At 35.2% G+C, this 15,416-nt stretch overlaps 1 protein-coding gene across 9 annotated transcripts in view; it reads right to left on the reverse strand.

Moving 5' to 3' along the window:
* The window catches only part of NAALADL2 (N-acetylated alpha-linked acidic dipeptidase like 2), a 455,965-nt gene that overhangs the window by 100,660 nt on the left and 339,889 nt on the right, over positions 1-15,416 (reverse strand). For all 9 annotated transcript variants that reach the window (XM_065073810.1, XM_065073811.1, XM_065073809.1 and 6 more), the window contains one exon: positions 15,065-15,184. In XM_065073810.1, coding sequence (XP_064929882.1) covers positions 15,065-15,184 — 120 coding nt within the window. The remainder of the gene's footprint in view (positions 1-15,064; positions 15,185-15,416) is intronic.

The raw sequence follows: 15,416 nt of genomic DNA on the forward strand, positions 1-15,416 counted from the left end.
AGAGAAGTTCTTTGTACACACACACATTTCACTGAGAGGAAAATCTTGTCACTAGGGAAAATAACTCCCAGAAGAACTAACATTTAAAGACATCGGGGACAAAGAATTTAGCATCTCCTTAAATCCTGCTGATACCCATCACAGTGCAGGTGATTCTCAAATGGACCATGAAAGCTACCAGGGATCAGCATTAGCCCCTTGGAAATTCCTCCACAATATACTTGCTGTCTTTTTACACAAAAGCACTGCATCTGGAAATTCCAAGAGTAAACTGGTTTATAGCCTGTGTGGGAAGAGCATATTCTATTTTTATAAGTAAAAACTGCCTCTCAGATAAACCACAAGGCTTTAAAGAGTTGTTCTTTGAAAATAAAGGTATCTTGCATGACAGAGAAGACCTTCTTCACCCAGGGGGGAAAAGGTAACTAAAAATTGTGATAACTACCAATGCTTATAAAAGGTCAGATCAGAACGATTACTCAAAACCCAGTTCTGATACTGTATACTGATTTCTACTGAACCAAGGAAAATACAGTTTAACTCCGCAACACAAGGTGCCATACTTAAAACTCCAGTTTTCACTTTCCATGAACTGTAAAATAATTTTGGCATTTTAATAGTGACTTCCTAACAAAATCAGGAAACTGTAATACAAGTGGTTATAAAAGAAAACAGAGAAATATGTACGCTTGGTATGAAACATTTAATTATATTGTTTTATGTTGCACTACTCTACACATTTAAATTATTTTTGTTTACTCTACAACTATACAACATGAGACAAGCATAAACCTGTATTGCTTGTTCAGGGCTTTGTTTTCTGATAAGCAGCATTTGCATGTTTTGAAATAATTGCATAATTTTTTAAAAGAATACAACCATCAGTGTAAGGCCTTTAGAATGAATGGGACCTCACAGGACTGAATCATGTTTTAGATTCAAAGTTTACATCAAACTGGTAATAAATACAAAAGCAAGGTAGTAAAAAATTATATAGTGTAAATTTAACTTCCTTTACTGGACTTTTTCTTCATTTAACTTTATCTACTGACAGTCTCTCTCTGATTCCCAATGCTTTTTATATGATACTGAATTACATTTATCCTTCCTATACCTAAATGCCTCATTAACTCAGATGTACTTGTTGCCAACACCCAGTACAAACAGCTAGGAATTTTAATGGCTTTTTTAAGGAAGGTAAAAATCTAGCAGGTATGCTCTCATTTGATAAGAGAATTTCAGAGCAATTAAATATTTAGAGCTAAAATTACATAGCATAAATTATATAAGTGGTAAGACTGCAATTAGAATGCCATCAGCAGTTCCAAATATCCCAACACTTCAAAAACAGAGAGTTACAACATTTAAGAAAAATAATTAAGACATTACAGAACATAGCTATGGTAGCTGTGTTTCTCCCAAGTATCCCCAGACTCCTATACTCATCAACCAGAAAATGTACTCTGTTAAAACTTCTCTGATATTTTTCCATCAGCGCAGACAAACACAAGCCCTCAGGTAAAGTAACTTTAAAGACTTATTTTCAATGAACATAGGCTCATCCTCAATATTCAGTGTACTACTTTTATTAATGATAAAATTCAGAAAACAGCTTAAGATTGTATTATATTATGACGAACACCCAGCAAATACTATATTTACAGAGGAAACTTGTCTCCACACCCAGCTCTGAAAACACTGAAAACATAGTGTTTTTTCCTTTAGAACTTTTATTTTTAAATCTCATTTTTAACCCAAACTATGTTTTGAGCATTGAATGGTTGCATTTGCAATTAAAGGATGCAGTCAAACTGGGTTTTGATTATGTAACAAGTAGTGCTTTCCTGGACTTACTGCTGTTCAGGCATTTTCTTCCAGCTAATCCGTAGCACGAACACCAGTCAGCATTAGTTGTCACAGACATACTGAGATACTGTGAAACCTAGGTTTAACAAAATGTAAATTAACCGGTCTTAGTATAAAACACTGGTAAATTGGGACTTGATAAGAGCCGCATGACTTCCCTAATAATTTGTGCTGTAGTAACATTTGTTACTAATATAAAACCACTGCTTAAGTAAGTAAAAGGATTAGGATTTGTCAACAAGACCTGTTTTTCAAATGGTTGAAAAGTTCCACTCCATGGAAATAGCTGTGGCTGTAAATAATTTTAAGTGGTTAAAGGCACTCTCATTCTATAATACATAGAGATGGAAACTGTGAACCCATTTCAGTGTAGCCCAACTCTGTGATGATCAGATTCTGCACTGCTTCCCATTCTGGGATGCGTCATTCAAACCCTCCAAATGGATATTAATTAATTACAGAATCACAGAATGTTAGAGATTGGAAGGGACCTCAAAAAGATCATCTAGCCCAGTCAGCCCCCGGAGCAGCAACACCTAGATGAGGTTACACAGGAAGGTGTCCAGGCGGGTTTTGAATGTCTCCAGAGTAGGAGACTCCACAACCTCCCTGGGCAGCCTGGTCCAGGGCTTTGGCACCCTCACTTTGAACAAGTTTCTTCTCATATTAAAGTGGAACCTCCTGTATTCCAGTTTGGACTCATTGCCCCTTGTCCTATCATTGGTTGTCACCGACAAGAGCCTGGCTCCATTCTCGTGACACTCACCCTTTACATATTTATAAACATTAATGAGGTCACCCCTCAGTCTCCTCTGCTCCAAGCTAAAGAGACCCAGCTCCCTCAGCCTTTCCTCATAAGGGAGATGCTCCACTCCCTTCATCATTTTTGTTGCCCTGTGCTGGACTCTCTCCAGCAGTTCCCTGTCCTTCTGGAACTGAGGGGCCCAGAACTGGACACAGTATTCCAGATGCGGTCTCACCAGGGCAGAGCAGAGGTGGAGTCATCTCATGCCAGTGAGATTATGGTCTTGCTTCTCCATACCCCACAGGAAGAAAAAGAAGAAGTTACTCGTCCCTCTAATGGTACACTTACTCTACCGTTTGAAGAGTTATAATATATCCTATTCCAAGATTTCGAAAAATGTCCAAAGCAGGACACTCATTGTGAGGCCAGATGCCAGAAGAATATGCCATAATATATTGTTCACTGGTCTTTAATATAGTTGCACAAAATAAAATAAAAAAAAAAAAAAAGGAGAGAAAGCTCCCACTACATACTTCCCACTAACAGTGAATTAAGGCTCACCTATAAAAGTAAACTGTGAAAGTAACTGGGTTATTCTAATGATCGACACTAGCCCCATTAGTATGCACAGCACTACACCTGCAGAAGCTGTATTTCTCAGCTAGCTAATCAGAAAGCTCAAACTACCCCACCACTCTATCCTACTTAAAACCAAATCAAAGCAACAACAACTCATCAACAAACAAAACAAAAACAACAAACCAAAAATAATCCCCCCCCCCAAAACCAAAACCAACATCAGACACAGAACAAAATCTGTATTTGCATTGCAGCACCTGATGTTATAATAGAAGTTAGGCTCACCGTTAGCTGTAATATTGAAAATACAGTTTGCAACAACTCTATGTTTCCCCAAGCCATCAGCATTCACATTTCACACTTTCTGAACTAAACAGTACTCATGATCTGTAGTATTTCTACCAGAAATGTTCGCTAGCACTACAACCCCCCCCAAAACAATTGCCAAAGTGCAGATCATCCCCCTTTCTTTGCCTTGTCATAAAGGTGACCCAGAAAGACAGATGGGTCAGACCTGCAGTGGAGGTCAACCTGCTGCCCTTTCCCCATGCACTGGAGTGTTTTACTCTGCTCAGATCTAAAATCTGCTACTTATAAAACAACATACTCTGAAGTGTATCACCAGAAAAAAAAGAAAAAAAACATTTATCCCTGTCGCACAAGTGAACATATGAAGCGCCACATATTCCCTATCCCTCCCCACACACTTCCAATATCATATCAAGTCTTTTCTAGAACCTCACAATCCTACTGAATCATACAGCACATCTCTAACAACACCCACAGAGGCAAGACAGACCCGTAAGACCACAATATCCAAAGAGGGGACACATATACAAATGAACATGGTATGACAAGTAGAATAGGCAGGTTTTTAAAGTGGAAGAGGGATTTGCTGTCAGAATTTCTGGTTTGTTACTCTAATCAAAGACCAGAGTAAGTTCAGTTATAATGTACACAAATGAATAAACTTTTTTGGAACAGAACACAGAAAATCACATGCAATGCTTTGGAAGAACTCTCTTGCCACATTGGTAAACTACTGCAAATCTCCCCTCACGACACCGCCCTGGGAACAAGGCCAAAGTAATTTACTGCTGGCAAAGCTTTACTTCACCCTGAAACCTCTGGTCTGACATTTAAACTTCTCGATAGCAACTATGCATGAACAAATCACTCCCTTCCCACTCACATACAAAAAGTTTTCAATCCTTTGAAACAGAAAGTCACCCCTATTAGTCCATACAGAGCATGAAGGTACCAACTGCATTTTGCAGAAAGATCATCATGAAGCCATGTGTCAGGCAGCACCACAAACACTGGTCTCCAGGCTCTACTTGGAGGTAATTTAAAGGATCCACAAGGTGTTATATGATTCTATTTCCTACAATAGTAGTGCAAAAAAAATGTGGGACAAATGGACCACTGTAAACCCTCACTTAGAAACTGCAATGCTCTGAGGCTTTTTCCTGACTGGATTCTTCCAACTTTTATCTACTTATACCATAAGTAAATATCCTTAGTATTGCCTTTGTACTGGGCAGGGAAAAAAAAAAAGCAAACAGTGAGGAAAGCATAAGAAACAAGAGCAGGGAAAGCAGTAGTACCACTACGCTCAAATGACATTTTCTTTCTGGTTTCCATAGAAGTTCACTTGACCTTGATTTCAAGAGCTATGGAGTATTAAGGCTTGGGAAAACAACTTCAACTAATTGAATAAAATTTGATTTCAGCCAGATACATGAAACATGAAACTGATCTAGTCCAAGTAACTTTGAGAAGATTTTCACCAAAACGCAGAAGCCAACTATTACCCAAAACTCATTATACACCCAAATGATCTGTCCTTTTTCACTCTGAAAATTATTATATGAGATATTTCCAAAAAATCTGTATAGTATTGAACAGGGATATTGTATTTCTATGTAACGTCATGTATTGCAGGACTAAAAAAAAAAATTTTAAAAAATTGTTAAGAAAATGTGGAGGTTTATTGTTTACAAGGTTCCAGGGATATAGCACTACTTTTTCATAACAAGCAAGTAAATTCCAGAAAGGCTAATGATGTATTTTATTTCAGAATTTATTAATACAGATCTATAAGACTCAAAATTATAGCTTCTAACTACTGCATGGTATAATCTAAGAAATGTGTGTCTTACATTGCATTTTAGGTTTTAATCCTGCAGATTCTAATCTTCCATAGTCAATGTTGCTTTCTGAAACAATCCATGCACAGGATGTAAGAGAAAAATGTTTACGCTACACACATTGAGAAAATAAACTGACAAATCCAGTAAAGTGCAATCTACGGTTATTTCCTCTTATCAGGTAAGGAAGACTAATGAAAGCTACATACACAAATATTTGGGAATACTAAATAATAGAGTAGCTACACGAACTTTCAAAGGGGCAGATAGCATGTAGAAAAAAATTACTTCACAGCCCAATCTTTTTTAATGGGATGAAGCTATTGAATCGCATAAACATGAGCTTATTTTTTCCTCAATATTAAATCTTTCTCTGTGTGCTCCATCTTTCACCATTTGCATCTCTGGCCTCGCTGCTATAATTGTATATGCAAATAATTTTGTGGATATGAACAGTTTCCCTAAGCTCAGAAGTATTATTCATAGATAGAAAAATCAAGCATGCATACACACACATTTTCCAAATATAAACAGACTGGAAGTTCCAGGACATGATTTTCATCGTACTGGTTGTTGGTATGGTTGGTACTTAATAGAAATCACATGTAAGAACACAGCTGTATTTAATAATATCCATTCTGCAACAACTGAGAGTTCTGGGACTGGAGCCGAACACAACAAATATACTGTCTACCTTATCATTTTGTTTAAATAAAAGGAATATTGTTTTACTGAGAATAGTCACTTTCATGTGAGTAAAGAATACAATATATGAAAAAAAGCCAATCTATATCTAACGACACTAAGAGATGAAATAATCCATCTTTTCCAAAGTATTTTTTTCTAATGTTTCATTGTCCTCTTAAAATAGAGCTTTTTAGTTCACATGTGGATTTGTATGATTTTACCTTCCAGTTTTTCATTCTTACACTATCCTTTATGTTTTACAATTCTCATACTTTAAGAGTAACAATTTTCTATCCAATAAATAATGAAGGTGTTGACTTGTACTGCATCTACCCAAAAAAAGCTGGTAGAAAAATCTCTATTCAATGATTCTCCATTGACAGGTAATACCTTTGAAGATCTATCAGTTAGCTCGTGTAAATTTGAAATCCATGTGACTAACTACTATCCTAAAGCACTGTTTTTATTTGGAATTCCATAGAGTACCATACAAGATGTTCCATAAAAGTCTGTGCTGCTACTTTTATAAAATAAACATAACATTTCTTCAAAAGATTGGGAAAAAAAAGAAAAGTTTCATGGCAGAGAGACACGTTCTGTGAAAAAATTCTGACTGGCATTGATTACATTCCTTCTGCTAAATCCTGTTTAAATCCATTATTACTTTATTTTAGGTTATTATCAAAACTAATCAACCTACAGTTATACAGGTCACTGTACTTCTCCTTCGTAATGCTGATTCAGCTTTATCACTCTTTTGGTTCCAGAACACCTCTAGTTTCCATATTTCAGTACACGTAGCTCATTTAGCCTACAGTTCACTTTTGGAACTCTGGGCTCTGTTGCCTTATGGGATCTAGAGACTCTACAGAACAATTACTTCAGCTTTCCTCTTCTTCAGTTCTCTCATAGGATACCACAGTTCTTGAATAACTTCCAGTTAGGGACTGCAAATTTAAAAACTTAATGTTTATATAGCAAGACTGACAAAATTACCTATATTGTTTTCTCTAATTTTTATGATTTCGTATTTCTTAATCTGAAAAACGCTAGTCATGCAGTAAAATTCAGTTGCTCCTTTAGACTGACTGATATCTTTTAGAATAAAGTTAATCTGAGACTGTCATTTTAAAGAGGCAAATCACTAAAGCACCAAATCCTTAACACGGTTAACACTGAATAAGATCAAAGCTTTCTAGTCTCTCTTCCTCCTGTATGTCTTTACAGGAGCTACAATTCTGGAAAAAAATCACCAGCTGCTAATTTCCACTATTTCCCATTTGTAATGAAAGAAGAATCACCCTACTATCCGATTTCAATACGGTATTAATACGGTTCAGTAAAATGTAATAAATAACGAGGTTCTAAGGTACATTTGAAAGTCCATTTTGGAGCTAAACTTCGCACACACAAAGAAACAGTAACTGGTTCTACTGGTCTGAGAGAGATTTCTACTTTAAAAAGATGTATGAAGTACTAGCTCAGAAAATAAGCAGATATCCGCTACTTAACAACACGTCATATTAATACCAACAGATCTAAGATGCACTGAAGCAAATCTTACGCACCTGTCATTCTGCAGACAATGTAAGGAATGATCAATGTACATATAACTTCTCTACAATAAATGATCATTTTCATTCAATACCCAGATCAGACAGAATAGCCAACACATTTTATCATTTATGCAGTAGCCACTGAAGTAAAAAATGCAAAACACACCACCACCAACACAACAACCCTCTGTCACCACCACCACCACAACAACCCTCTGACACCAACACCACAACAACCCTCTGCCACCAACACCACAGCTCTACGTGAGAGAGTACTTGGGGGAAGAAACATGAGCGGTATAGACATCCTGAGCGGCAGGTAATCAAAATGAGCAACTTCTACAATCATAGCAGTGCAGTGCAGTTTGGTTTCTCTATCAGGCCTTTCAGATGATTATGTGCAGAATTGATCAGTTCAGCAGTTCTGGTAGATGCATATGGCAACTTGTGTTTTTACGTAATCAACTTAAATCCGTGCCACATTTTTTACTACAAAGAAATCTGGTGTTGATTCTTGACTTTTGTTTGGTGCCACGCATCTGAGCTTGCTGCTCTGGTATTTAATCTGCATTTTAAAGGAAAGTGGTGAATAAAAAAATCATAACTTCTATGATCATTTCTTCTCTCTGACATCCTGTACTTCCCCATCAAAGCAGACACAGGACTATGCAGCATCCTTCCATGCAGATGTAGCATTAGACACTTGTGCAGCACTGCTTAGTGTAAACAATGCTGTAGCTCAGGGCAAAATATTCTTATTACTTAATTTACAGCCTACCTAGGACCTTTTAAAAAGAGAACTGTAACACTATGTGAAAGGAGGAGAGCTCATGCAAGATCTTTAATTATTAGGACAATGTGTTTATGTTCCACAAAGAACACACTCCCGCTTAGGCTTTAGTGTAAATATTTTGGTCCCTATTCTCATTTGCTATATATTAATGTAAACTGGGAGGAATTATATGAGGACTTGTGCAGCCACACTGCAGCCCCAGAACTGTGAAACTAACATGTAGAAACCAATATTTTTAAAAACATCTAAGGAGAACCAACAGGAAAACTGTGATTTACGCATCGGTGAGAATTAAGAAATGTTTTACAAAAGAAATTCAGATGAAGAGATAAGGTATTTGGATGGGACGTACTGTTCTCAGATGAATTAAGCTCAGTTTATTAAAAGGTCTTGGGTTCCAGGTTCATGCACTAGTCAGCCACTTTGGCTTACAAAGATATACTCCAAATTCCTGATCAGCCTCTCTGTAGAGTCACTTTGACTCTACATATATTTTTCTGCCATTGTAGCTCATTGTAAAATATCGGTTTAAGTGCAACATGCGTCAAGTGGTAACCTGGGCAAAACCAGTGTTTAACAAAGACTCGACTTGCTTGCCTGAGACACATCAATTAACTGCAAACACTGAATTTCATACTAAATTTGAGGAAGATTTATCAATTCTCTGAAGCTGATATTCTGTCTGTAAAGTGTATAATTTTCTTTTGTGTGTAATGACAACTTTTGTTCAATATGTGAAAAGGTTGTTGCAAAGAAGAATGAAGACCACCAGCAGAAGAAAGGGAAGAGAAAGACTAATCTTCAACTGTGACGACTTCAATATATGAAATAATTGTTCCAAATACTACTCTGACAGAAGGAAGGAAGGAAGTTGTAGAATCTTGTAGACCGGAAGCTGAAACATGTCAAAGAGATTTATTTTTGCAGTAGAACGAAGAATTGGATCAAGTGTTTGCTTGAAGTCCTTAACAGCTTTGTCTTTGTATGATCAAAGGTGCTTTACGTATTCATTTGTATGTACATTTTACCTAATCACACCTCATGTTCAGAATCTGCAAAATAAAATCTCATTTCCTTCATAGAAAACAAACAAAAAACAACCCAAAACACAAACCAAGCAAACTGTACATCTTTGTGTTTCTTTTACAACAATGATCCATTAATTTACAGGAAGAAAAAGATTTTATGTGATTTCTTCACCCTAATTCCCCAGATCCCTGAAGAAGTATCTACTGCAATATAATTGGTTCCAAAGCACCCTCAATTCTGAACATTCGGTTCCATTTTAGCTGTGCAGGCAACTGTTTTACAAGCTTACTTGAAGATATTTTGTAAATAAGATTTATGATACTGTGTTGCTTGGCATTAATTAAATATTTTGATTGACAACTGCAAATAACTACCGCTACTTGTTGTAAATAAAAATCTAATCATTTCTTAAAGCTTGATAAGCAGACCAAATGCAGCAAACAAAATGCAAACAATAAAAACAGACAAGCTTTTTTAAAATAATTAATCTAAGAACAAATAAGATGTTTTGTACTTTGCATGAAAGAGAAATTTAAAACCATGATATTACTATGAAGCTCATGTAAACTAGCTACATGTCAGACTATCCTGTATAATATTATATTATCTTTTGTTCATAGGTTAATACTTCATTATCACAAAAAAGTCAGTTTTGAAGGGATGTAACTAGAAGTAATAAGATGAAATCAAGCTAAGGAATATTTAGACAAAACTGAAGTTAACTTTTCCAATACTGAAGTTTGCATAAACTCTCTGGAAGGAAAAAACAAGTCCGTTACGTAGTGCAGCTTATTACAGTCAACAGTTTCAATAAGATTGGACAACAGAAGCCTAGAACCAAAATCCATTTTACAGCAGGTAAGGAATTACTGAAATCTCCCATACTCCAGCACTACATTTAAAGATAATAAAAAGTCCAGACTTGTACAATTTTATGTACAATGACCATCAAAGCTGACATTTATATTTCAAAACAAAAAAATGCTCTAAATATACATAATTTATGCTTTTAACAAAGAACTTAACATTTTAATTTTGTAAAGCTAGGGAAGCGGAAAGCTCAATTTATTACAAACAAGAAGATCATAGCATAAAAAGCAGTTCACTTGCATTCTTCCTTGCAAACCTTTTTCCCCATGGGTAACAGCAATAGTATTTTCACAACATTAAAATGTACCAGCAGGTTTAAATGACTACCCACTGTCCGAATCAGCATTTATCTATTAAAACTGCTTATTTGGAGGAAGAGTGAAAAATTATGCAACAGTGGACAAAGCAACATCCTATCAAAATAAAAACACTGTTAGCAGGTGCAAAGTACCTGCTGCAACTCCAAAATCAAATCCACCTTTAAATGACACTTTGATTTTCACAGTGGAGAAGCAGCATCGTAATTAATTTAATAGAGCTGGCAATGAAGCACTGTCTATATTAACAGCATCCCTTTAATGTAGTTATGAATTCCTTAGACAGAAGTTCACAGCACAAACTTCTGATTCTGAAGAGATTTTTTAAAATTTTCAACACAAATATAAAAAGTAACACCAGCAATCAATTATAACACTAAAAGCAGTAACAGATAAAGACTGAAAATTCATGGGGAAGTTATAATCTGTTATACAGGATTCAACAAGCAATTTAAATAACATTTTAATGTTTTTTCTTTACAATCTACTGATATATGAGGCAGTGAGATTCACTGTCAAATGCTGAAGGTAAAAAAATACTGAGAAACACACAGAAATTGAAAGAAAATAATCAATGCTGACATTAATGTAAGATTGTTTTGTTTGTGGTTTTCTTTTTTTCTGTTTCAATCAAAAAATAGTAATAAGCATCTATGCAGAAGTTCATCTTTTGTTCTCCTTCAAAAAGAAAAACAGTTTTCAGTCAATAACACCACCTTTAAATGTCAGGATGTTTTATGCCTTTTACTCCATTAATAGAAACAAATACTGATAAATAGCATGGACCAACACTTGGTACACTCATTTTTAATGCTTTTTTTCCATGAAAGAAAGGAGCGGTAAGATTTCTTGTGTTCAGCCATAACAGCAAACATGAAGTCTGATCGAAAACAGCAATTAAGTTATGTTTCGTAATAACTTTTTTACTTGTGAAATGTCAATTATAGAAAAATTCATACATGGCCTTATTTACAGAGAATGAATGCCAGCATCAGACAAACCCAATTTACCAATGACACTCTGCCAGCAAATGGTGATTCACTAACTGAGCAAGCAAATTAACAATCATGTTCCTTACAAAATAATAGTAGGCAAAAATATACCTTGGCAGTATTTTCTTCTTGTTAATGTGGACACTAATTAACATAGTTATATTAAAAAGATTTGAATTAAATATGTCAAGGTCTCAGAATTGTTTGAATTCCTCTTTGCTTAATTAATCCAAATATTTAAATTAGCTTCTTCATGTAATTTGGTGTTTCAACCAGAATCCCACTGAATCCCACTGATAGGCATATAAAATTATTATATGCAGACTGCTTATGTAGTTCCCTTTTAAAATCTGCAACTAAAATAGAGATGTAATTCCTCTACATAAAATATCTTTAGGAGTCATGGTCTCTGTTAATTAGCCAAGCACTTATCCTATTCTCTAACCAACCACCAGATCTCACATATTAGACAACTCATCAGGTTTGTGATTCTTCTTTTCATTGGTAAGTCTAGAATATTTATACAAACTACATTTCAGCTAAAACTTCTTCTCTGCTTTTCCCATAACTTCCAGAAATTAAAGGAAAAAAGTGTTTTAGAAGCTGCACTGATCAGCAAGTGTCCAAACTTTCATTTTAGAAAGCCACATATTTACAGCACAGAAAGTTAACCCTGTCGTATGCATTTGCCCATTTTAGTTTGCCATTTCTCCACAGTTCTCTTTAAGCTATGATGCTTGTAGCATTCATGGAGTGCTCCACACTTAGTGTGATTTCTACTCAAGGTTTCTGTCATGGGACATTTTTCATTGTTTTCCCTAGAAGCCTAACACTTCATTTTTGTAGGACTTTGTAAAAAGCATTAATTCTCCCTACGAGAACATTCTTCCTCTGTTTTACCGAGATGGAGTGCCCACGATTTTTGCACAAGAATGAGCATTGAACAAAATGGAACCCTTGTCCTTAGTGCGAACAGTGAACAGATCTCAGTCTCCCAACTCCTCAAAACAGTGTTGCAACGCTGGTTTGGAACAGGAAAAAAACAGTGCAAGCTGGTTTGCATCGCTGTGCTCTAAAAATGGAAAACTGAGTTTTGCCACTAAATCCAAAGGTGTAGTATGGTATCTTCCATGGATCCATAAAATATGGAGAGTTCTATCTAACTAAACACAACTGGCTATTTTCTCTTTTCATTTTAAAACGGATTACTACTAATTCTAATTCCTGTTCTAAGAAACCTAATTTCAGAGAATTAAAATTATCCTTGTCTATCACTGGAGTTTAAAATTAAGCACTTCTTTGTAACCTGCACCTGTTAACAAGAATCTCATATGAATGGAGTCACAATTTCTTCAAGATGAGATGAGCCCCAAAAAGTCACAGCTTGCCCCATTTGCACTATCATAATTTTGAGGTAATCTGTAATTACATTGTCTTCTTGGCAAGTGCTGGAAGTAATATCAATATTCTTTATATCAGTCTTCCAAAGAAAATCTTCTAGACACATGGAAAATTGTGAGTACCCATGAGAACAAATGAAGATCTGTGCTGGGCTGTTCCATCACTGTCAATATACTTGACAGGAATTCAGAATTCTAGCCAGCACCTGGAAACAATAATTCCTACAAATCTTTTTAATGTCACAAACTGTATGAGAGTTGCATTAATTACAAATAATACAAAAAATAAAAAGTATACTTCACATGCATTTTGTCTTTTTCTTTTTAAATGAGACTTCAGGGTGAACACACAGAATGGATACAATCTCAATATTAAACCTTAGCCAGTATAGAATCAGAAATGAGATGGAGGGCATTTATTGGAAGAAAAAAATTAGTTAACTGACTGTTAACTAATTAACTGGTGCAAGGTGGAACTGCTAAGAGAGGTTGTGTCTGTACTACTAGATAGGATACAATTGTGATTCCAACAGGAATTACAAAATATTACATCATACTCAGCCACACCACAGAAATCAAGTGAAAGTGAAAAACAGATTTCCTTTACTTTCTCTCCAAAACAGAGGGCATGACTATAACACTCTTACTAATATGATGTTTATGAGAATAAAATAATTAAATTATTAAAATAAATAATTATAAAATACATATATTAAATAATTAAAAGGGATAAATAGATAACAAAGAAAGTGTCTGCTGCACAGTTTACAGTTTTCAGATCACTGCCATGGATCATATTGTGAAGTCAAAAAAATAAAATGAGGAAAAAACCCAAATAGCTCAAGGATCTAATGTAATAAATGTATTCCTTTAAACAGCAAATACCTGTTTTCATGGAGATAGGACTGCAAACAGCAATAGGCTAGCAAAAGACTAGCAACCTATCAGAATAGTATTTTTTGCAAATATAGTATCTTAAACATAATAAAAGTTTAACTGACATATCCATAATACTGTACATGCAAATATATAACATTATACATAATTTTCCACAATTAAAAACTTATTTTCTCTGAAAATAAATTATTTTGTGTTGCATTTTTCATAATACTTACACAGAATAAAGCAGATCCTTTCCATGAGGAAATTACCACCTGATTACTGGATAGGAGAAGTGGTTAAAACCCTGCTAAGAAGCAATTTGACTGATATAATTTTACTTTCTTAGTGGGAAAACAATTGCCAAGAAAGATCACTCTTAAACTCCATTTAATTCAAGATGCTATTTTGAGCAGTGCTTAGTACCAAATACCACAGAGGCAAGTCAAAGAAACATCAGAATAACCCAATGAGTATTAGCTTGGCAAATTTATGGAAAAAATAACTAAAAAGCACACGTCATGAAAGTCAAATTGAGCTCTATTCTACGCACAGCATTTGAAACTTTTTATCCTTTAGTGCATACCTTATATTACCTTCAATTCATTTTAAATACTAATAAATTCAGCAACCTCAGAAATGGCAATAAGGTCATTAGTTTAAAGCCTACGTGCACTTAGACAAGCATAACTACAGAACGTTCTGACTGCAGACAGTTACAAGGGCAGAGCAGAGCACTGAACCTGACATTCCTACTTTAGACAATATTTATTAGAGTAGTACTCTCCCTATGTGTCACGTTACATCTGGTAAATATACAGGTTTAAATGCAAATTGAGAAACAGTCTGGAAATACCAGATTAGGAAGAAAAAACAAAAGTAAGTGCTTTGTGCTGAAGAATAAAAAATAAGTTACTTTAAGGCTGACAAAAGGTGAAAAAGCTGTAGAGCATGCAAGTACGGTGAGACTTGGTACAATGAGCTGCTGAAATTTTATCCTTTCCACCCTCTTAAAGCAACTTGTCATTTTATAATATAATTTAGCTCCTTACTTAGTAAAACCAGTTCATGTATATTTGTGAGGTTAAAATGCTTAAACAAAGCAACCTCCACCTATAGTTATCTAAAGCCAACTGGCATCAAGGCGGTTAACCTTGTAACCTCATAAACCACATATGAAAGAAAGTATTTTATTTCTGACCTCTGCTGCCAGTTGCTGAAGAGAAGGAGATGCAACAGGGTGTAAAGTTGTGTTGCCTCTGACTGGGTTATGAAGGCTAATATAGGCCACGACATTTCTTTGAAGAACTCTCTTGAGATCCTACAACACAAGCAGAGCAATGGTTATTACTATGCATCGTTCCAATTAAGATTTGTTTTGTACTTTCAGTTCCTTCTGTGAAAAACTGCACCTTGCATTTTTGTCTTCTATGATTCTTTAAGTATAACTTAACTACTACTTCTTACAATATGCTGTTAAGAACTTCAAAAGATATCTTTCTGCTATTTCTTTATATAGCAGAAGTTATCATTCCATTTCACACATCATCTCA

Source organism: Columba livia, chromosome 9 (genome assembly GCF_036013475.1).
Source record: "Columba livia isolate bColLiv1 breed racing homer chromosome 9, bColLiv1.pat.W.v2, whole genome shotgun sequence".
In the NCBI taxonomy this organism is placed as follows: Eukaryota; Metazoa; Chordata; class Aves; order Columbiformes; family Columbidae; genus Columba; species Columba livia.